Source organism: Pavona decussata, unplaced genomic scaffold (assembly GCF_977016875.1).
Source record: "Pavona decussata unplaced genomic scaffold, jaPavDecu1.1 SCAFFOLD_64, whole genome shotgun sequence".
NCBI classification, from domain to species: domain Eukaryota; kingdom Metazoa; phylum Cnidaria; class Anthozoa; order Scleractinia; family Agariciidae; genus Pavona; species Pavona decussata.
Genome location: NW_028145484.1, coordinates 2314962 through 2337814, shown reverse-complemented (window position 1 = coordinate 2337814; position 22853 = coordinate 2314962). Strand labels below are relative to the sequence as shown.

Below are 22853 nucleotides of genomic sequence, written 5' to 3'. Positions count from 1 at the left end.
AGCAAGTCACAATTCTTTTTGGTGTTGTTTCTCAATGGTTTAGAAAGCGGTGGGGATTCTGCAAACCAATCATAGAGTACAGTAAAGCAAAACAACACAAACAGTGTTTACTTTCAACACTCAATTGAAAACTGCTCGATGTGGATGTACAGTAGAGCGGTTTTCAATCGAGTGTTGTAAAACCCAAACCAAAGTAATTACTCTGGCCAATCACAACAGGTGCAAACAGCGCAATGAACCCAACAGAATTCAAAGCAAATACATGTAACCCGCGCAAATCACGGGAAAACACATGCGACAAAGGCACGATTGGTTTTGGTTTTACATCTTATTGGTCTAGAAAGTGGTGAGAGTTTTATCAACCAATCACAGAGTGTAGTAATGCAAAACCAAAGCAAACGCGAAATTACTTTTGACACTCAATTGAAGAACCGCTCTATTATGATTCACATTCATTTGGTACACACCTGTAGCGGTGCTTTTTGAAGATAATATTTTTATGGCACTGTTTGTTACAGGTTCAGTAACAGCCGAGGATGCTAAGGCTGCAGGTCAGCCAAAGGATTCAAAAGATGAGCACAAAGGAAGCTGTAATACAGAGAGCACTGCTACTGATGAGCACCGAGTTGCCTTCTCTCTAGTGAATGATACAGACAGTGTGGAAAGCCTTGATATGCAATCAAAAACTGAACATGACACAGACACGCAGGCTGATGCGACGGATGCCACAGACTCAGGTTTATTTCCTCCAAGGATGAAACGATTAAGTAGTAGCGACAGCTACCTTTCGCATCAAGACTCCATGAAATCCATGCCATGGTATGGCAGCAGTCTTGACTTTGATGTAGGGCTATACGCGAAATGCGCTGGCTTGGAGTCACAGCAGTCGCAGCTTGACAAGATCAGTGAATCGAGCCTTGAACCAAATCTTGAAGACTTGCATCTGGGCCCTGGGCGTGAGAGGACAATGAACAGAACATCAACGCCCGCTCACGAAGTGAGATTAGCTGGAGAGGAGGAGATGGGTAGTCCTGCTCCCTTGAAGATAGTGAAAGTGGGGTTTGATCTTGATATGGGAGGCAGGTCCTCCCCTGAATCTTCTGGAAGAGGTTTGTTTGTTTTTTGCTTATTCTTGTTATTCCCAATGTTGAATGAGGCCCTCTATCAAATTTGTTGTTAGGGTCTCTCCGTATCAGCCAGTTCAATGGAGCTGGTCCGGTTTCCTAGACCTCACCTCAGCACTATTTCCTTTGTTTAACTTGTTGCCAATAAATGAGCAAGAATCCACAAAGGTTCGCTTTTAGGTTAGCAACAGCAGGGACCAGTTGTTCGAAGCCTGATTAAGCTAATCCTGGGTTAATGTGAACTTTGAGTGGGATTTAATTAAACTAATCAATAAAGATTGTTCAAGAAGATTTTTGCCCCTAAGTTTTGATTTAGACTTCTCTTTTAGTTTACTGTTAGCTTAAAACTAGCTTTTAAAAACATTTTTAACGAGTGCAATGAAAACCTAGATTAACTTTTAATCGGAGAGTAGCGTTAATCAGCTTTCGAACAACCGAATCCAGGTGATCAGCAAAGATCAGCTCAGGATGCAAAGCAAGCAGTGCAAATCAGGAGACTTTTTAGCTTTGCCCCTGAGGCCACCCTACAGTTCATAGTTCATGGCATCTAGAGGAGAGACTGCTGACAGCATAAGCCACCATCGAGGTGGTGGCTTAGCTCGGTGACAGAGATCTTGGTAAATGGGCTGGAAATTTATTCCCATATGCATGCTCCAGCCCGGACTGGGACCTGTAAAATAATCATCTTGGATCTGCCATCTAGGATTTTTGGATTTTCCCAAAATTTCAGGAAAGTGCCAAAATTAAGCGAAAAGTACTCAAAACCAATCAAGAAACACAAGGAACTGTAGAAACTGCCTGTCAAAAATTGGTTGCCATCGTAACATCAAAGTCAATGAACGCTTACCGACCACACCGAATTTTTTCCAGATAAATTTCCAAGAAAGTCTTGAAGTTTTCATAGCGTTTGCGCAACTATTTAAAAAAGTTATTCAGGTTCAAATTTGCCATGGACAGAATCCCTCCCCCCACCCCCCGTCTAGATAGGGTTAAAAGCTTTTGTTGTTGTTTCAGAAACTCCTGATGACCTGGCTGCAGGTTCCAGATCACCTTCTCCTCACCATTTAGATGAAGAAACCCATGAGGAGCTCCTTGATCCTAATTTTGGTTCAGATGATACCCATGAAGAGGAGACTAGTGTAGTGGCAGGTGGCGATAGGGAAGGGTGGAGCCCTGTGGCAGCGGTGATCCTGTGGCGCAGAATGCTGGGCATTCTGGGTAATGTGAACAAGATCAAAGAACCCACCATCCATGCAAAAGTGTTCAAGTGCCTGACGTCAATTTGGAACATGCTGGCCAAGGTATTAATTTGATATGTTTTGATGAATAGATATAGGGCTTTTCGGTTTAGCTGGTAGAGATACAAATGGTACGCGCGGATCAACGGAAATTTTCCAGAACAAACGGTTGACCTTTGGAGGTACGCCACTTTTCAATTGGTCCGAAAGGAATGACTGTTCCATTTGCAGAAAATTTCCATCGCCACTTTGTTGTCTTCTTTTGCCGTTATTGCACTATGACGTACGTTTCTTGATCTATCAATGGGATTGCAAGTTTGGAGCGAATGGTAAAAAGCCTTTCCATAGACCCTTATCACTTGGGGGCCATGTTGAGTCTCGGGAGAATAAAAAAATAACAAGCTTTGCACGGTAAGCCTCGCACTAAATTCGCGTCTGGCCGAGGATTGCCGTGCGAAAACAAAGCTTTATTCCCCCGAGACTCAACATGGCCGCCGAGTGATAAGGGTCTATTTGATACGAAATTTCCGAAATTTCCAACCAAAAATGTTGGCTAAATAGAAAGCGCCCATAGACTCTAACCTAATTGAATGCTGGGCCGACACAGAGCTCTCAGAATGTGTCACAGGATTGCCCCCCCCCCCCCCCCCCAAAAAAAAAAAAAAAACCCAATAAACTAACATCAGAAACAGTGGAAAAAAAAACAGCAACAACTACAACAAAAACGATGCCCCTAGTCCTGAAAAACAACAGGTCTTCACGATTCCCAAGGCTGATGAAATCAGAATTTCTAAAGAGCTCTGTGACACCCGTGAACTTAAAGTGGAAGTACTACGTGAATTTGATGTCATTTTAAAACCCAAAAATGTTTCTCTGAAACAAAAAAAAATTGTCTAGTTTTGTTACAAATTATTATCCCAGTGCAGTGAAACTGTCTATTAGTGCCTCTGGCCAGACACAGAGTAGGTCGGAATGGATTGAAACTTGAAAAATGTTAGGCTAACGTTTTTCAAGTTCTTGCATTTTTGTTTCCAAAATATGATCTCGAGTTGTTCCTTTCAAGAATTGAGTTTATTTCTTTGCTCTCATTGCTCTAAAATTATTTTATAGCTAAGCGAAGGTCCTATTTCACCATTTTTATCCAAAGAGCTCAAAAACCCCATGACACTTCACCTTTAAGCTGACATTGCATATGTGTCTCTCTGCAGATCCGATTGAATCAAGGCATCTCACTGGATAACAAGTTCACTCCTCCCATTCCTGTGTTAATCCCTCCGCTACAGCACATGGCTACATGGGCGTTTGAGGTAAGTTCCGTCTGGTGCTACATAATCATTGTTAATGGATATAAAATGGATGAGGGGCTAGTTTCTAAAGACGCTGTGGTGCTGTGTTGGTGGGTAGCGTTAGACGTTCGTCAGAGCGAATCTTCTGACAAAGGGCTAACGCGCCAAAAGTCAGCACTTGAAGCTCTTTACTGTGGCCACCTTACCTTTACTTAGCAACTCTGCCGATAGACCAAATATTTGTATATAAAAGCCTATCTGTAAAGGAACAATTCACAACCTTTTAACGGAGGAGAACGTTATGAATCTGGTGATATATTCTTGGTGTTTTGAATCAAATTCATGTCATTGGCGTATATGTGCAACTTGCAACCTGTCCCTTTAATACTTTCTTTGAAATTTAAAACCAAGTCTTTTAATTTGATAGAATTGGCTACCCACGAAATTTTGAGGGTAAGGGACAACATTTTAGGTTGGAACGCACTGTGTTGTTTGCCATAACCCAGTACTCAGTACTCGGAGTATCATCCATTCTCTGAACATTAAGAAAATTATTGTTGCATCCAACATTTCGAAAGCAGAATGATGGAGTGGTGTGCGCGGTGGACAAACTCTGCAGCTTTGAACTGCATGTAACATTACATGCAATGGTGCACCTTGTGTGCAATGTTTCATCTGGGACGCTTTCCATTTGGCCAAAATTTTCGGTCGGAAATTCCAGAAAATTTCCGTGACTAATGGAAACGCTTTTTCCATTCGTTCCAAACTTGTAATCTCACTGGTAAATAAAAAAAAACTTACGTGATAGTGCAATGATAGCGCAAGAAGACAACAAACTGGAAATGGAAATTTTGTGCAAATGGATGGTAATTTCCACTCTGACTAGCTGAAACGGAAAAAGTAGAGTACTTACGAAGATCATCCTTCTGCTCCGGGAAATTTCCGTTTGATCTGCCTGTGCCATTTGTATCTCAAACGGTTAAACTGAAAATTTTGGTGAAATGTAACGCGCCACAAGTGTTCCAGTCTTGTGCCGTACACTTTGTCAATCAATCAATCAATCAATCAATCAATCAATCAATCAATCAATCAATCAATCAATCAATCAATCAATCAATCAATCACTCAATCAATCAATCAATCAATCAATCAATCAATCACTCAATCAATCAATCAATCAATCAATCAATCAATCACTCACTCAATCAATCAATCAATCAATCAATCAATCAATCAATCAATCAATCAATCACTCACTCACTCACTCACTCAATCAATCAATCAATCAATATTGTTTTTATGGAGGCAGTTCTCCCAATGTATTCACAGGCAAAATACTCAAAGTTTTTTGTCTTTACTCAGGCCGCCTCTTTGTCCATTTTGGTGAAATGTAACGCGCCACAAGTGTTCCAGTCTTGTGCCGTACACTTTGTCAATCAATCAATCAATCAATCAATCAATCAATCAATCAATCAATCAATCAATCAATCAATCAATCACTCAATCACTCACTCACTCACTCACTCACTCAATCAATCAATCAATCAATCAATCAATCAATCAATCAATCACTTAATCAATCAATCAATCAATCAATCAATCACTCACTCACTCACTCACTCACTCACTCAATCAATCAATCAATCAATATTGTTTTTATGGAGGCAGTTCTCCCAATGTATTCACAGGCAAAATACTCAAAGTTTTTTGTCTTTACTCAGGCCGCCTCTTTGTCCATTTTGGTGAAATGTAACGCGCCACAAGTGTTCCAGTCTTGTGCCGTACACTTTGTCAATCAATCAATCAATCAATCAATCAATCAATCAATCAATCAATCAATCAATCAATCAATCAATCAATCAATCAATCAATCAATCACTCAATCACTCACTCACTCACTCACTCACTCAATCAATCAATCAATCAATCAATCAATCACTCACTCACTCAATCAATCAATCAATCAATCAATCAATCACTCACTCACTCACTCACTCAATCAATCAATCAATCAATATTGTTTTTATGGAGGCAGTTCTCCCAATGTATTCACAGGCAAAATACTCAAAGTTTTTTGTCTTTACTCAGGCCGCCTCTTTGTCCATTTTGGTGAAATGTAACGCGCCACAAGTGTTCCAGTCTTGTGCCGTACACTTTGTCAATCAATCAATCAATCAATCAATCAATCAATCAATCAATCAATCAATCAATCAATCAATCAATCACTCAATCACTCACTCACTCACTCACTCACTCAATCAATCAATCAATCACTCAATCAATCAATCAATCAATCAATCAATCAATCAATCAATCAATCAATCAATCACTCACTCACTTACTCACTCAATCAATCAATCAATATTGTTTTTATGGAGGAAGTTCTCCCAATGTATTCACAGGCAAAATACTCAAAGTTTTTTGTCTTTACTCAGGCCGCCTCGTTGTCCATTAACAATGAATTTAAGAGTGGCCGTCTTCTTGCCTACAAACTGATGTGTGCTATGACAGTTTGCCGTCAAGGTGTACCGCTCACTCAAGAGTACTTGACGCACTTCTATAGGCTGATGCATATTGGACTCACAGGCACTGATCAGGTTAGTCAAACGGAAAATGAGTGAATGTATGTTCAATAGAGACATTTAGATTCTGATCTAGTACCAGTGCAACTACAAATACGAGTTTGACTTCAAGTTTTTAGCGAAGTACTAAGAGGAGATATCCCTAGACTGCTTGCAGTTCCCCTTTTCTCTCAAAGAGGCACTCTCACGGAGATTTCTCTGTGTTTTGGTCGAAACTGCTCAAATATTTTACAAGGAACCTTTTCGCCAACATCAAATTGCTACTAGAGCACCGAGAATAAAATATTAAGGACGGTGCCTACTAATAGCGAAGTATTTTTGCGCAGTTTATCACTATGCGAGAAAAGCAGATCTTAGTAGCGGCTATTGAAATCCAAAAAGAAAATTGGGGGTAACCACGCATTTTTTAGAGATAATTAAGCAACAATAATTCAAAAAACCAGTAAAATACAAAGCAATGTATGGCGCTTTTTTCCAAATTGAAGCTTTTTTGTCTCTGAAAAATGCATGGTTACCCCCACTTTTCTTTTTGGATACCAAAATCACTTGCTAAGTTCTGCTTTCTCCGCATAGTTTTAAAGCGCGCAAAAATATTCCTGTATTAGTAGGCACCACTCATAGGAAACCCGAGTATCTCGAGATGCGCATAACGTATGCGCGGTAACAATAGTAGGCACAGTCCTTAAGTGATTTCTCCTGGGAAGAACAAACTATAATCAGTTTTTTTAGCGATTTCTCCAAATACGCTGGAAAAACTTGAAAAAATTGGCCAATTTTTTCAAGTTTCAATCCATTTCAATCTTGGCCATTCACGCCCAAAAATAACTAACATTAGTTCCTGTGTAGTATTGGGGTTACTATTAACAAAACTGAACCATTATTTTAACGATTCCGTCAACGCAGATGTGTTTTTTGGCCATTCAAAGTAACATCACAAATAGGTGACGCTGCCCCATTAAGATCCGAGGATTAATGAATCCGTCGAGTTTCTCTTCTCGCACGCCGATCTCGTCTGCTCCCAATCTCTCGTCAAACGTTTTTGCTGTGTGTTACCACTGCACAAACTTTGAGAGAGAAACTGCAAGCAGTCTAAGACATCCCAGGAAGATTCATTTTGCTCTTTTGGAGCGACGAACTTGACGCAGTTGTTTTGAAATGATGATAGTCTGAAAAGACGAGATCACCAACGATTCGAGGACTTGTTTTTACCACAGCGCTTTTCTCACAAAAAGTTGTGGTAAAATGATGAAAGCTATATCATTTTCCCGCCAAATGACACTGGTTGACAAGTGGGTGAAATGGGTGCGTGAAATGCCTTCAAGTTTTCAGCAAAGTACTGAGAAGAGCTATATCACAGAAAACTTCATTTTGTTCTTGCGAGCGACGAACTTGACGCAGTTGTTTTGAATGATGATAGCGAAGCCCTCTTGTGATTCAAATTTCCCTTTACATTGTAGGATATTACCAGTGCTATTGTTAGCAGGTGTGCGCATTTCTTCTCTGTGATGTTGCCAAGCTCGAGTCTTCTGGTACTCGATTTTATTCAAGCTACAAATGGAGTTGTTATTAGTCAGAATATGGAGGTATGCGTTAATCAATTCCAGTTGGTGCTTGTTTGGGCTGGGGGAGGGGAGGGGAGGGGGGGGGGGTGGGAGTGCAAACTTGGTGGAAAATGTTGTGTTTGCAATGGGAAAATGAGTCACCTATTAATGGTAAACTTATTTCAGTTCACTTTTTACCTTGCAAACGTTGCGTTTCAGCTTTGAAGTAAGCTGACAATTCTGAACTGAGACTAATGATATGATTAACAAGTCGCGCAGCTTTGAATGTGCACGTACACGTAATGAGTAGTAAAGTGGGGATGGTTTGGTCCGTAGCGAACTGTAGTGAAAACAATCTTTTCTTGAGTTTTAGTGTTAAATGAACATGACATTTTTTGTGTGGCAACAAAATCGTAACTGAATTTACATGATTGTGTTTGCTGTTAAAGCATTAAAGAGTGACGTTTTGTGTTTAAAAGAAAATTGTGTAACAGAAAATTGTTTCTTACATGACGTATACTGCTGAAAATCTGCCAAATCCAATCCAATATACACATATTGAAAAGGTGACAACTAAGTGCTCTTCAATGACACAAAAACTGGAATTTGGTGTCAAATAATTTCAAAATATACTTTCCTAATTGTGTTGTCTCACAGCTTCCAAGAGAAGAGGCAGTGACCTTGATTGGCTCTCTGTTGTGTTTTCCGAACATTTTTCCTAACATGCCACTCCACCAGCCTGGACACCAAACCAACGAGTACCAGCATAAAAGCACTGGAAAAGATATCAAGGTTTGCATATAATGAGCATTATTAAAAACTGAATCATTGTATAATGCAATTCCAGGATTTTGATTGGCTGAGCGGCCATGGTATATGAGCCATTATAATCCATCAAATATTTTCGCTCGCGCGCGATTGGTCTAAACGCCTCACGTGACCAAATATACCCCAGCTAAAACTGGGGAATATCGGAGGATATTCCCCAAGTGATATTCCCCAATTTCAAAAACTTCAAGGAGCGTCAAGTTTGCAATTAAAATGAATGTCAAGATGGGGGAACGGTTTGCTTTTGTGACAGAAGAAGAGATAAACCTGCTGGTCGATAAACCAGTACCAGAAAACAACATACGCTCTAAACGTTTTTGACGGTAAGCTGTTCGTAAACGAAATGTTGAAATACTCAAGCTCGTATTTGCGACATTTTCTTTTGGTTTGAACTCTGTTTAACAGTCCTTGAATTAAAAATGTGGTAAAACTGAAAAATATGAAAGGCGAAAAGTTTTAGCCCATCTCATTTAAGAGTATTTATGGTTTTCTTTCAGTCTGGCGAAATGAGAAAACCATCAACAAGCTATTGAACGAGTTTTATTAATAAGCTCGAAGCTCGCTTACACGACGGCAAATATTGCAGTTGTAATTCAATGACAGCAATTCGTGCTGGCCTGGATATAAGGAATTTAAATAACGAAAACATAAATTTCAGTGCCATTACTGACAGAGTTCAAACAGGTAAATGATGCCATCAATGCTCACCTGGTCGAGATCGCTCGCGAACATAAAATCTCGTCCACGAAACAAAAACCAGCCATGATACCCCGAGATGTCGAAATTCTCTACGAAGAGAAGCAGCTTGTCCTACTCTCGAGCAACAAGTTTAATCCTCAGTGATTGTGAACGACTTCGTTGCTGGCTCCATTCAATGTCGAGTTAGCAAAGAAAGCGCTTTGATGGAATCCAGCAAAAACAACCGGTGGCGTCGTATTCGACTGCAGGTTCAGCTTCGATTTCTTCACAGGTCGTTTTCGGCTAGCAAATTCCACAATTGTATTTTCGATATAAAGTGCTGCTCCAATTGAACACGAGATAAAGGAAGAGAACGACAAAGCGCCGGCTGATCGTTGACGGCAGTTTACACTTTTTACGGAATGCGATACTTTACAGTTTTTCGCTTTCAGCGATCTTTAGCTTGTTTTCGAGAGGTAGTTAGATTCCCTGGAACCTTATCCGCCACTTGTATCTTGCCTTTGTCTTTCACGGAATTAAACAAGTTTACTTTCCTTTCAAATGTTTTACCTTTTCCCCAAACAAACGCTTTCGACCTGAAGCGAAATCTGACGTGAAGATTTTGGAAGCCAACTGACAAACTTTGACGTGATTGACATATGACAGAATGGCAGATCCTGCCGATTCCCGCGAGATTCCCGCATGTTGCGAAAAATATTTGAAGGATAATAAACACAATAGCCTCTATTTGACTTTAAAAATATGCTCAGATATTTGTCCTTGGACATTATCTGCTCCTTGAAGCTCACAGTTTTCCTCGAGCTTCGCTCTCGAAAAACTGTTCGCTTCGCGGAACAGATAATGTCCGCGGACAAATATCTGAGCATATTTTCGCGCCAAATGGAGGCTATTGTTTATTTATACCATGCCCGAGAAGAAGCGACCATAAATTGTTTTCTGGTTTCTCTTGAAAGCGAAATCAGCAAGGCCTACCAATATTACTTGATTGTTTTTAATAAAACAATTACTCCACTCGCACTTGTTGAATATGAGATGATTATAGCCAACTCGTTGCTTCTCGCCTCGTTGGCTATCTATCATCTCATATCCAACGCGCGCTCATGGAATAATTGTTAAATATTTTGTTATTGTTGGTAGTTGTTTGCTATGTCATATCTGATAAGCATTGGTCATGTGACTTTTTTTCTCATTGCAGGATAAACTCATCGGGTCTTTGTTACGAGCATCTAAGCTTGATCCCTCCTGCACTGCAAGGTTTGTACAAGAATGTCTATCATTGGATACAACATAGACAACAGCTTCTTTGAGAATGATGTATTATTCTAGAAAGTGACACAGGCATACTCGGAAAAAAGAAATCCGAGTGCTCCTATCAGGAGTCGAACCTAAGACCTTCCGATATCTAGTTCGGATGCTCTACCACTGAGCTACAGGAGACTCGTGAGAGCTAAGGGCATTAAACTAGGTTCATGGAACAAATATCCTGCATACTGCTATGATATGAATGTCGAAGGTGTGGTATATGAAATAAATGTGATGGTACATTCATTCACCAGGCTTGAAATATACTATTACATTTATTTCAACAACTTCTTTCTTTAAAAGATATTTTGGCCAAACGGTTCCAAATCCTTGTTATTAACATGTTTTGTTGTTGTTGTTGTTTTTTTTTTTTTAGGGGGGGGGGAGGGTGTGTGTGTGTGTTGGGGGGGGGAGTAGGGGCAAGGCACAGGTTAAGTGTTCTAACAAATGATAGGTCACTCTCGATATGTTTTGAAATTGTTGGCTTTCATCGAGTGAAAGACTTAATAGATACTGTGGTTTGTTTCTTTCAGATGTATAGCGCTCAACGCTCTTGGCTTGTTCATTGTAGAAGAGCTCATTCACTGCAAAGGCCATCCTAAAGTTCATGACTGCATTTGTGTTCTTTTAGCTTCTATTACTGTAAGTATTGAAGCCCTCTGCAGCAATAAATAAATCAAACCCTTGTGGTTATCACCCTTTCAGTGTTAAACCTTCCGTATTTTTTTCACGTTTAAGTTTGTGGATAAAACCTGAATGTAGGACCATTGGGTAACAACTTCTGATTTGCGCTAAACTGTGGTTTTGTTGAGGAAACTAGAGAGTGCTTCAAACGATAGTTCAAATTTCTGTGGACGAAGGCTCATGTGAACAGTGTAACCGTTCATGCACAAGAAACAGTGTTTTTGATGACCTTAAGTCTCTTCATTCAATTGAAAACAGTGCTTTAGCAGGAAGTGTGTCCAGGCGTTCAATAGATGTCTACTTTTTGATACAATTCAGTGGTTTTAGTAAGAAGGTTGTCCGAGCTATCACGTAAATTCTCATAAAATTCCGTGAAATTGCACGCAGTGTCTCTTGGACGTTCCATTTTCAATTTCTGCCTGAAAGCCTGAGTGAAAGCAGTACATCTTTGTGGCGATTACAGGTGCATTTATGCTCTAAATATTTGTGCAAGTAGTATACAGTCAACTCCCTTTTATATTGCGGACACTCTCGGGACCTCGAGTTAGTGTTCTTAATAGCGAGCGGTCCGTAACAGCGGCAATTTACTTCAGTCAAACGTCTGTAATCTAGTTTTGCTGGGGATTTAGCTGCTGTCCGTATTATCGGGGTGTCTGTAATAGCGAGGTGTCCGCAAGGCGGGAGTTGACTGTATTCCTTAAACCATGTTTCTTACATGTACATTAAGAGAAATTTAGCTCTCTCCGTTTATCTTGTGGTACCTCTAATTTATTTTGAGTGCCTACATAGACACTGGCTAAGGTAACTAAAGCAAAAATGTCTGGCTTCTCAGTTTCATAACAGGTCTGTTTGTCATGTGGCTTGTGAAGTTATTCATATGCTGTCTGAGTACTACAAGGAACTCTGTGTGTTTGACCAGGATCTGCCTCTGAAGATTGTGGAGGTTTGTTTGTCCTTTGTCCTTCTAAAACCACAAGAAAACCTTTGCAAGAATTACATTTTTTTCTGATCTTCGACAAGATACGGCGTTCCTTTGGAAAACAAACGAAATCTACTAAGAAATGCTGCATTTTGGCAAACGTCCCTTTCGGTAATCTTGGAGAGATTTCTTGTGATCTTCGACGAAGTATGTGATCCGATCTAGAAAGTGAAGATTTCCTCTCTGGACAGTGGAGATTAAATCGGCATCGTTGGAAAACGGGCAAAAATCGTTGAAGACATTTCGAAAACTTCTCAAGAACGTGGCTTTCGTTCAGGGAACCATTCGAAAATAGTTTTCAAACTCACTAATAATTCATGAAGAGAAAACAAGGAAATCACCTCCGTGAAGGAGGTTTGGAAATGGGATCGTAATTATCGAAACACTTGATGAACGTTTGCTTTGAATTTCTCCAAGAATTATTGCTGGTTTGAGAAGCGTTTTGAAACACTCGAAAGAGTGTTTCATCCTATTTCCAAAAACGTCGAAGTTGGTTAAAAAAAAAAAAATGGGCTGCACCTTGTTTTCCAACCTACTTCTCGGTGTTTGAAATCCCACATGAAACACTATTCCTCGTGTTTGATATATTGCGTGAAGAACGGCGTAAGTATTTGCCAATGTTCGTCAGATCTTTGGGTGTTAATCTGGCAGCCTGATTGCATCTGTGACCCTTGATTCGGTATGGCAACGGATTGCATAAATTACTATGCATCAGAAAACCTGCTAGGCCCTTTATTGAGCAAGCTTGTTTAGTCTCGGATCTCAAAGCAAACGTATCTTATCTAAGAAGCGGAAAGGAGGAAAACAAGAAAAAAGGATAGTTAAGATTGGCAAATGGTCAATGACTTTGTAAATTTAGAGTTAATGATTAAAGCTGTCATCGTTATCGCTCTCTGCGCCAAAAGGCGCGTAAGGCTGTAATTAAAGATGTCTCACCCATTCATTAACTGTTTGTTTTATGAAGGATTTTAACTGCACATTTGTAGGTTCTGTGTCACGCCATCGTGAATCTGCTTCCGGGAGGAGAATCGTGTCACATTCAAGAGCAACACAAGGTAAATAACACGTCACTTTTATGGATGAATCCTTTATTAACAAATGCCAAAAGAACATGCCCAGAGTCATACGGTAGTGATGTAAGAAAGCTTATCCTTGGGTTACTTTTGTGATTCACTTTAAGAATTTTTGATTTAGTACGAGGTTGAGGACAGTTGACGGTCCACTCATGGAGAAACCAGAATTTTTATTAATCAATAAATTTGATTATCAGTAGCGAAGCAAGCAAAAGCGCAAGCACAAGCGTGCTAATTTTCACCGTGCAAACGGCCTCGACGCAAGCTTAAGCACAAGCACAAGGATCAAAATTTTAACTTTTCTTGTGCTTGTGCTTGCGTCGCGTTCGTTTTCACTTGACATAAAGCTCTTAGGTGAGAATATGAATACTACACAAGTGAATATTTTGCAAGTGAGACAGTTGAGGAAGACTAGACTTTCTCCGTTACGAAACATTCTCCTGTAAATTGCTCACGTTTTCAAATATAAAATTTTGGAAATTTCTACTGCTAAACCCGTCAGGTACATTTGCATTTAGAAATGACGACATAGAGTCGTTGAAATGTCTTGTAACTCTCACTTTTAGTGTTCGAGTAATTTGGTCAAAAGAAAAATTTAGTGTGTGAAACTGCTTTTTCAAGACTTCCAAGAACACAACACGGCACAAGTCATCTTTCAGTGAATGTTACATGACAGTCGAAGCAATCTGTACTGAAAAAGATGGCGGCTGTAATTTACCACAATATCTTGCGAACCTAACAAGCCAATAGGCACATAGAAAGCCATATTTTTGGCGAAATTCGTCCCTGTACTAACCACATTGTGCATGCTAGGTTTGAAATTTTTGGAACTTCTCTGTGAGTTTTTATGAGCGTTTTTAGGGTTTTTCGCATGCTAACTGATTATGGGTAAATGTACCAGCAGGGCTTCAAGTTCCTATTTTTTGGCCTGCCTCCTATTTTCTCCTATTTTTTAGGGGTTTTACTTGGGGCATTGAAACAATTATTTGAAATAAAATTGTCAGTAAAATTGATAAATGCTGCCAAAAAAAACAAAACAAAAAAAACTGAATCCCCTACTGTATGTGAAAAAGACCATTTTGAAGATCGTTTTCGCTTCCATGATTTTCTTCTGAAACTCGTGCCCAGATTTTTTTCAGTACTTTTGGTATTGTGCAAGGAATTCTGGGATATTCATTGGCAGCGCAGAATTGCTCTGAATACAGCAAAATCCCTACCACAGTGCCCCTTTAAGAGGATAAAACTCAAAGGAAGCTTCCTATTTTTTTCCTATTTTGGAGTGAGAATTCCTATGCTTTTTCCAATTTTTTGGCCACTGTACTTACTATGTTCCTATTTTCTGACTGTCATTTGTCACTTGACGCCCTGTACCAGGCGCCATCTCTTTCTGTACGGTGGATCACAGCAGACTAGTGTACGAAGTTAAGTTATGTGACTGTCATTTGTGTTTGGTTTGTTGAGGTTTTGGCGTCAGTTCTGATGTGCTTACTGGACTGGCTGATGGTGATACCAATTTCAAAACTGATGTCGAAAACAAACGAAGATGAGAATGTCAGTATACTCTCTCGAGTCTTCCAGGTGATTATTGGGTTATTAAAGAGGTTGTAGGATGGGGAGGAGGGTTACAAACGGGGAGAGGGGTGGGGGGACTCTTATGTAAAAAACGCCAGGGTCCAGGTGATCGCGGTAAGAAACATTTGTGAGTTGGTACCGTTTAGATTGCTAAAATCTAAAATGACCACAGTTGGAATTATGGAGAAGAAAAAAATGGCAGGGGTTAGGATTCTTGAAATCGTGTTGAGCTGGCCTGTAAAAGCTTTGCGGGTATTAAAAATGTCCGTGGTATTTGGCGACTTATTTACCAGGAACTGCGAAAAAAGCAAAGCGTACGTTTTCGAAAGAGTAGTTTTTCTGTCTAAACATATCTAACAACCTGGAGCAAAAATATACAAATACGTTTCCACCCTACTTTAGTGTGTTTTTGGCTTTCACACAAAGTTAAGAGTACCACAACTTGTACGTTTTTTTCTTCGACTTAATAATTTGTTGTATGGTCGGTTCCATTACTTTTCGGGATTCTTAAATGACGCTCGAGAAAACGAAATGAAAACCACGTAATCTTAAGAAGGATTTGAGAATGATGTATTATTCAGTGAGTGACAGCAAGCATACCCGGAAAAAGAAAATCCGAGTGCTCCTATCAGGAGTCGAACCTAAGACCTTCCGATTACTAGTTCGGATGCTCTACCACTGAGCTACAGGAGACTCGTGGGAACTGAGGCCATTAAACTAGGTTCTGGGACAAACATCCTGCATACTGCTAGGATTGGAATGTCAATGTGAAGCATATGTTCAGATCAAACTCGGATACTGCAAATTCTTGGAAAGAGAAAAAGAGCGTTAATTGTAACCTTGTTTCTTGTGTTGTAGGTCTTAAAGATGGCTGCCTCAAACAAGGGTCCCAAGAAAAGAGCCAAACAGTTGAATATATCCACCATCATCAGCGGCGATGGACGGCCAATCAGGTTAGGAAGGCTACAAGAGGAAGACAGGAGCTCAGCGGCTCTGGCCAGCAGCCCTGTTGAAACTCAACCGGACACTGAACCTGATGATCCACCAGGTAACATGCTTTTGTTGTTCAGTGGATTTTATTTAGAGCGGTTTGTAGGTGAGTCTCGTTGAAGCAAAACCAAAGGCATCACTCTAAGCAATAGGTCTTATCACGGTTTTCGACGCCATATTGACGAGTAGGCAAGCAGGCTTGAAATAACAGTGTTTGTATGGAAATTCGATGTCAAATAATTCTCATCAAACATCGCTTCTGAAAACTTCATGAATTGGAAATTTTTGGCACTAGGAAAAGGAGTTTAAGAAAAAAATTGGAGGGATGTAGCTGTGCCAGAAAGCGTCCAGTCGTGTTTTGAACTTTCCATACATTTCCCTGTATTTTTTCCCGCGAACTATTTTTAGTAGCAGTTCATGGCTGGTTCGTTTTACGAACAAATGTATGGAAAGCTCAAAACACGACTGGACGCTTTCTGGCACAGCTGTATCCCTCCAATTTTGTTCTTAAAATCCTTTTCCTGGTGCCAAAATTTTCCAATTCATGAATTTTACAGAAGCGATGTTTTATGAAAATTATTTGACATCGGATTTCCATACAAACACTGTTATTTCAAGCCTGTTTGCCTACTCGTCAAAATGGCGTCGAAAACCGTGATAAGGCCTATCACAACAGACTTAAACAACACAATAAACCAATCAGAACTGGAAGTTTTTGTTCACTGGTCTTGTAAATGATGTAAAGCGCGCGAAAACGCGTTCGTCAAGGGCGGGAAAACGCGTACGCCAAGGGCGGGAAAATGTGTTCGTCAAGCGCTGGAAAACGCGTTCGTTAAGCGCGGGAAAATGCGTACGCCAATGGCGGGAAAATGCGTTCGTCTAGCGCGGGAAAACGCGTACGTCAAACAAAGAAAAACGCTAACGAACCGTTCACAGGTAAAGTTTATTTCGCTTCGAATTTTCAAAGTAGCTTAGAAGCTAGTATTTTACAGAACTGAAGCAAATAACTAAAAAAATAACTATTAACAAGTCTTATAAGTGATGTTTAAAAATCATTATGCATGAAGATAAAACAGTGGGAAATTTATCTAAGTTAAAATCGCATTGATGGATTACTCCTTTGAAGTCTTTTGAAAAATTCTGGATTTGTTTGGTTTAACATTGATTGAGTGGCGCAAGGTTTTTTTTTTCTTTTGTTTTGTCTTGGTTTTGAACCAGTCAAAAAGCATTGAAAGGAAAAACCGCAGGAAAAGCAAAATTACTTTCAATTAGAAAGCAACCATTCTATTTATTTGATTGATGAGATAGCTAGTTCATAATGTGTTGTTATGATTTTAGATCCAACTGGTCAGGATACGCTTGACTTCCCTCCCAAGTCTGATTCTGTAGAGCTGACCGCGAGAGCAGTAAGTCAAAGATTTTACTGTAAGCTAGAAACAGCTGATATGGGTTGCAGTAATAATTGGATCTGAATTTCTGGACATATCTCAACTCAGTGTAGCCTCTGCCGTCGTTTTGGGTTCGTACACAAGAAATTTAGTTCCACATTGTCTCTCTTGGAGCGTGTGTGTACAGTCAACTCCCTTTATTACGGACACCCTCGGGACTGCGAGTTTGTGTCCTTAATGGAGAGAGTCCGTAATAGCGGGAAATCTAATATTCATAATAGAAACTATGCACGAAGTCTCGCTTTCATAATTAGATTCAAAGCAACTTGGAAATGGCCTACTGCTTTATGAGGTTAAAAAAAAAAAACGGTTTAAGCTCGGAAGTTCGGAACGGATGCCGGTGGGTAACACTACAAGTAGCTGAGGTAATCGTGTCAGTGACTAGCATCCCATCTTGAAGGGAGCAGTCAATTTAAAGTTGCTTTACGCCCTAGAAAGCGAGTTGATCTCCGACGTCTTGTGTGTCCTGTGGCCTTGTTTCTGCAAGAACTGATTTTCTTTTAAAGTAAAATGGAACTTTTGATAGTAAATTGTTGCTAATTATTATCTTTTTGCTGCTCTTTTTAAGGTAATGATGCACATGGTAAACCACTTGGGACACTATCCACTCGGTGCTGGTCCGTCAAGAGTGGACAGTTCAATCAGCGAACATGAAGATAATCCCAATGAGGAAGCTGACGAGCTGTCTCCCAGTATTTTCAGTGCTCCTAATGTGCAGGTTTGTCAACTGTCTGTTGTTAACGTTCACCTCACAGGGCACTAGGGAGCTTAGCAACGACGACGGCAACGGCAGCGAAAAAGTCACTACTAAAACGAATTAGCGTTTTTTCAAACGTCGTCGCGATTATTTCGACTTACTTTAAATTTCAAATGTAGGTGAAATTCCCTGGAGTTGACCGCATCCAAGTTTGAAACGCGAAAGAAAAATTCGTCATGTGTTTACGTCCTCCATAAAACGTCCCATCAGGAAATTACACGTCCTAGTCGTGCAGTGACGGCAAAGAAATGTACCAAAAAGTGTAATGCACGTGCAGAGTTGTTGTCTTGGTTATTAAGCCCATTGTTTTTTGACGCTCTCATTGCCGTCGCCGTCGTCGTTGCTAAGGCTTCCTGTGTAGCAGTATGTAGGACGAGTGCCACATGTGAATCTAGTAAATAGCTCAGACCTTTTCTTCTTCCCTTGCCTGTTAAAAGATGAATATTATCCTACTCATTCATTACCGAGCTTAGAATTTGCCATCTTTCTTTAGTTATCACCAAATGATAACGGTAAATGTAAGGCAGTAGTAATGGCCTTCACTCTGGCTGACAATTTGATGTGATGTAACATGAAACCAGGAAAAACTCCAACTAATGTACATAACGAAACACCGTAGTAGTACCATGTCAAATGTCTTTTGTCTTTTTGTGTTTCAGTTTTTCGTGTTGAACGATAGGGTGTTAATATCTTTGGTAGAGCTTCCTTTGGAGGTGAGATATCAACACACATATTCCCCACACTTTTTTTCAGAAATTTCTTGCTACTTGTGGAGAGAATTTGTTCAAACATCAGACATTTGATGTTTGATCATTTTCTATATTCTCCTGGCCTGTGTGTTTGACCAAGTTAGTTATATTGTAGGGAGAGATTAGATCTTCATCACTATTGGGCCATGACATTTTCATCGGATTTTATTGGCGTGTTGGTGGTTGTTCATATGCGAGAAATTTTTTTTCGCAATTAGGAATGACTGACATATGCCCCATTTACACCGAGGCTTAAACACGTTTAAAAGCTGTTTAATTAAACACAGTTTAAAATTGGTTCCTTCATAAAAGCTGCTTTCGTATTTTTGTCGGCTTCAGATTTAGCAAAAGTGAAAGCATAAGTTAAAGTTTACTTGAAACCTATGTCAAAGCCAATCTTTCAGCTTTATGTTGCCAATTTTCATTTTGTTAAACCTGGTTTAATTAAACATGTTTTGTTGGTGTGAATGGGGCTATAGTCTGTTAGGAACTGAGTTTAACGATTTCTTATTCAAGCGGTGTTGTTTCATGAGGGAAAGCATAATCTTGTGCTTTGCCGAATTGCATTTTTACCTTGGCTTCGTTCTGTATAGACTTATCGCCGAATTCCACAATCTTGGAAGGCCAAATAGTTCTGCACTAAAGTGACTAAAGCAAAACTACGATCAGCTACTTAAAAGGCGTACGCCTTTCATCTGCCATGCTCGAGAAAATAAGTTTTGTTACGAAAGCTGGGAATAGTTTTAAGGAAGTTTAAGTTCTGTGGGATCATCGAGGGCAAAATGAAAACAATTGCGAAAATTGTATTCCGCCAAAATTTCATGCTGCATAATTAACCTTAAAGGGGAAGTATCATGGGGTTTTTGGTATCTATTGTTAAAAATGGTGAAATAAGACCTACAATCAGCTGCCAAATAATTCTAGAATGACGAGAGGAAAGAAACCAACTCAATTCTTGAAAGGAACAACTTGTGATCTGTTCTAGCGCATTTTGGAAACAAAAATGCGAGAACTTGAAAAACATTAGCCTAACTTTTTTCAAGTTTCAATCCATTCCGACCTACTCTGTTTCTGGCCAGAGACACTCATCGACAGTTTTATTGCACTGGGGTTATAATTTATAACGAAGTTGACAATTATTTCTTTTTTTTCTACCTGACAGACAAACATTTTTGGGTTTTGAAATGACAGCAAATTTGCGTGATACTTCCCCTTAAAACAGCCTTTATTTTTTGCTTGTTATTCATTTAATGGTTTTCCACTTTTCCTTACTGAGCTTGATGTATTTCTTGTTTATCTTGTTTTTCTTCCAGGATTCGCCTGACTCAGTTGTATACCAGCCGCCCGCAAGTACAGCGGCCACGCAGGTGCGAGTGATCATGCGCGACATGACGGGGAAAAACGTGTGGGACTATACCTTATTGCATGGGTCTTCGTCTGCGGACAGTGAACACAGCGGTAAGATACTGAAAAATGATACTCTAGCACTCTCTGATTGGTCGTTATCAGCTTGGGCACAGTGCAGCATCCTTCAGAAATGAGAGAGGAAAATAGCAGCCTTGTTTTGTTACTACTTGATTTTCGTGAATTTAATTTCGGCGAACTTTCAGCGATGCACTGGAACGTCGAAAATTAAGCCCATGCGAAAATAAAAAGCAGTGAGGGGAGGGGGTGCATAAGTAGCCGCGGATCATAGGTAGGCACATCGGAAGGTTCTCCCATGAGAACTTGCTGACCGGCTTAGACAGCTGAAAGACGTGGTGATACTTGTGTTCGTATGTGCTATATATAAACAACAACAACAACAGAAATCTCACTCATCTTCATTTCTTGACAATTGGTTTTGTCTCATAGGAACAGGAACTGATTTCATTGATGAACTGCTTTCTCAAGAAGATGGAAACAGCGGAGTAACGGACATTCCGTGTCATCCGCTCCAGAAGGCCAGGAAGTGCTCTACACCTGTTCCAGATGATAGACTTGATGAGGTAAGGTCTATTTATCTTTTGGTTTCATCAGCTAACCAACTCTAAGTGAGGAAGTCATCTTCTAAAACGAGTCCATCAAAAAGAAGAAATAAATTGAAGGTATTTCTGTTTGTTCGTTTAATTCCTAGTTACTCTGCACTATTGGATCGTCAAGCCACGAATGTCTGTTGTACCCAGACCTCTCGCTGAATGAGCCCGGCCCCTCCCCTGACAGTGTTTTGAATGACATGGAGATGGAAGTCATTGATGCTGTACTTGAACAAAACGCCAGCGAGAAGAAGCAGTTTGAAGACGACGTCAACGATCCCAGGTTCTCTTATTAGATTTATATATCGGAAGAGTGGCAAAGTCACGTTGTCACACTTGGGAAGTTCTTCTTCTTGAGAATATGGCATATTATTATTCAACACATGGAAACAGTGCTCAAATATGGCCATGGTGCACTCGATATTCGTCGTCTGTACACAACAGATATCCTGCGATCTACGTAATTTCTTTTGTCGGAGAGAAAAATAGCAAAATAAAGGTCGTCTTTAGCTTTTCCGCAATAAAACTGTGTTATCAATGAGTTGAATAATAAGACAATTATCCTGCTCAATCTTGCAGAATATCCCCTGATTTTAGCCTAAGTATCAGGCGATATCACAGGATAACTGTTAAATAGTCGGAATAACAATGGAGTACTTCTCATTGACTTTCCTTTGATTGGTAACGCTTCAGGATTTAATCCACGGCGTTAAACGTTAGAACCACTCGATTAGAGAAGAGGTCGATTGTTATGGTAAAGCTATCGCGATACTCTGTTCACTTAACTCTCTGTTTGCTTTTAGTCTGTCTTCGCTGGCGACCACTCCCCCTCCTTATGAAGTTCCTATGTCGCCATTCCAGTTATGCCGGTTTGTAGTCAGTCAAACCGGTATGATGGCTTCAGAGAAGAGGTTAGTGAAATATCGCAATACTATAAAGGTAACAGATGGAAGCAGAAAACAGTGATGGAGTCGGATTCAGCAAGAATCAGAGACAAGAGTAAAGAATTCTCACTTTCTTTCGATCTTGAAGATTCACTTTGGCCGACTCATGTGCCTTCTCATAGAGATGGAGTCTTTGTGAAAATTGCTATGCCAAGAGTTCAAATGCTTGTTTTCTGTTCTCTCTCTTGGAATTTACTCGTACTCTCAAATACAAACTGGTTAAAACAAAAACAAACAAAAACGAAAGACATGAAGCCTTAACATATTGTATGACTCTGTAGAGTAGAGAGATTGATGTGCAATTTAATTGTTTTGTCCTCAGAACTAAAATTGATCTTCTGAAGAAGAACGATCGTTTCCTACGGGAGCTGAAAAACCTGGATAACAGACGATGGTAAGCAAATGTAGACTCTAACCCTTTAATCCCTAATTATATATCAAAGAACAAATTCTCCCATGTTGTCTCCAAACTTTTCTTATAAAACTACTGGGGGGAAGTTATTAAAACATCAAGGAAATTTACCTTGGGTGATCATATCCTTAATTTCTCCTGACCTCAGGAGTTGAATAAGCCTTGGTATTACAAGGAGTAATTGGATGCTGATCACTGTTAAGGCTTAAAGGGTTAGTAACTCTTGTTGACTCGTAAATCCAAATTGATGGAAACTTTAGATTTTAATGTTTAATACGTGTGTGAAAAAACATTTCTCAGATGTAATAAGTAATCAAACACGAGAAAGCGTGTTTCATCAGATATCAAAACACTGAGAAGTAGTAGTTTTGAAACAACTTCGAGGTGTTTGGATATCCGATGAAACACACTTTCGAGTGTTTAATGTGGCTTCTCAAATGATCAATAATTCTTGGAGAAATTTAAGGCTAAAGTTGGCAAAATTTTATGGTAATTACGAACACATATCCAAACCACGGTCACAGTAGTGATTTTCTTTGTTTTCTCTTGACGCATTATTAATGAGTTATTCAAAGTTCAACATCGAAATTTGATGAAAATTTCTGGATATAACGTTCCTGAAGTATATCT

The 22853-nt window shown here is 39.7% G+C and overlaps 1 protein-coding gene across 1 annotated transcript in view; it reads left to right on the top strand.

Moving 5' to 3' along the window:
* LOC146478416 (ral GTPase-activating protein subunit alpha-2-like) overlaps positions 1 to 22853 on the top strand; it is a 46021-nt gene that overhangs the window by 14673 nt on the left and 8495 nt on the right. Inside the window, exons 16-35 of the mRNA XM_085111976.1 lie at positions 519 to 1109; positions 2139 to 2425; positions 3571 to 3669; positions 6084 to 6245; positions 7688 to 7813; positions 8429 to 8563; positions 10494 to 10552; positions 11134 to 11242; positions 12117 to 12227; positions 13250 to 13318; positions 14798 to 14914; positions 15767 to 15956; positions 17237 to 17304; positions 17915 to 18064; positions 18763 to 18816; positions 20166 to 20310; positions 20707 to 20840; positions 20969 to 21150; positions 21671 to 21778; positions 22134 to 22205. Of these exons, the coding sequence (XP_084968102.1) occupies positions 519 to 1109; positions 2139 to 2425; positions 3571 to 3669; positions 6084 to 6245; positions 7688 to 7813; positions 8429 to 8563; positions 10494 to 10552; positions 11134 to 11242; positions 12117 to 12227; positions 13250 to 13318; positions 14798 to 14914; positions 15767 to 15956; positions 17237 to 17304; positions 17915 to 18064; positions 18763 to 18816; positions 20166 to 20310; positions 20707 to 20840; positions 20969 to 21150; positions 21671 to 21778; positions 22134 to 22205 (2968 nt within the window). The remainder of the gene's footprint in view (positions 1 to 518; positions 1110 to 2138; positions 2426 to 3570; positions 3670 to 6083; positions 6246 to 7687; positions 7814 to 8428; positions 8564 to 10493; positions 10553 to 11133; positions 11243 to 12116; positions 12228 to 13249; positions 13319 to 14797; positions 14915 to 15766; positions 15957 to 17236; positions 17305 to 17914; positions 18065 to 18762; positions 18817 to 20165; positions 20311 to 20706; positions 20841 to 20968; positions 21151 to 21670; positions 21779 to 22133; positions 22206 to 22853) is intronic.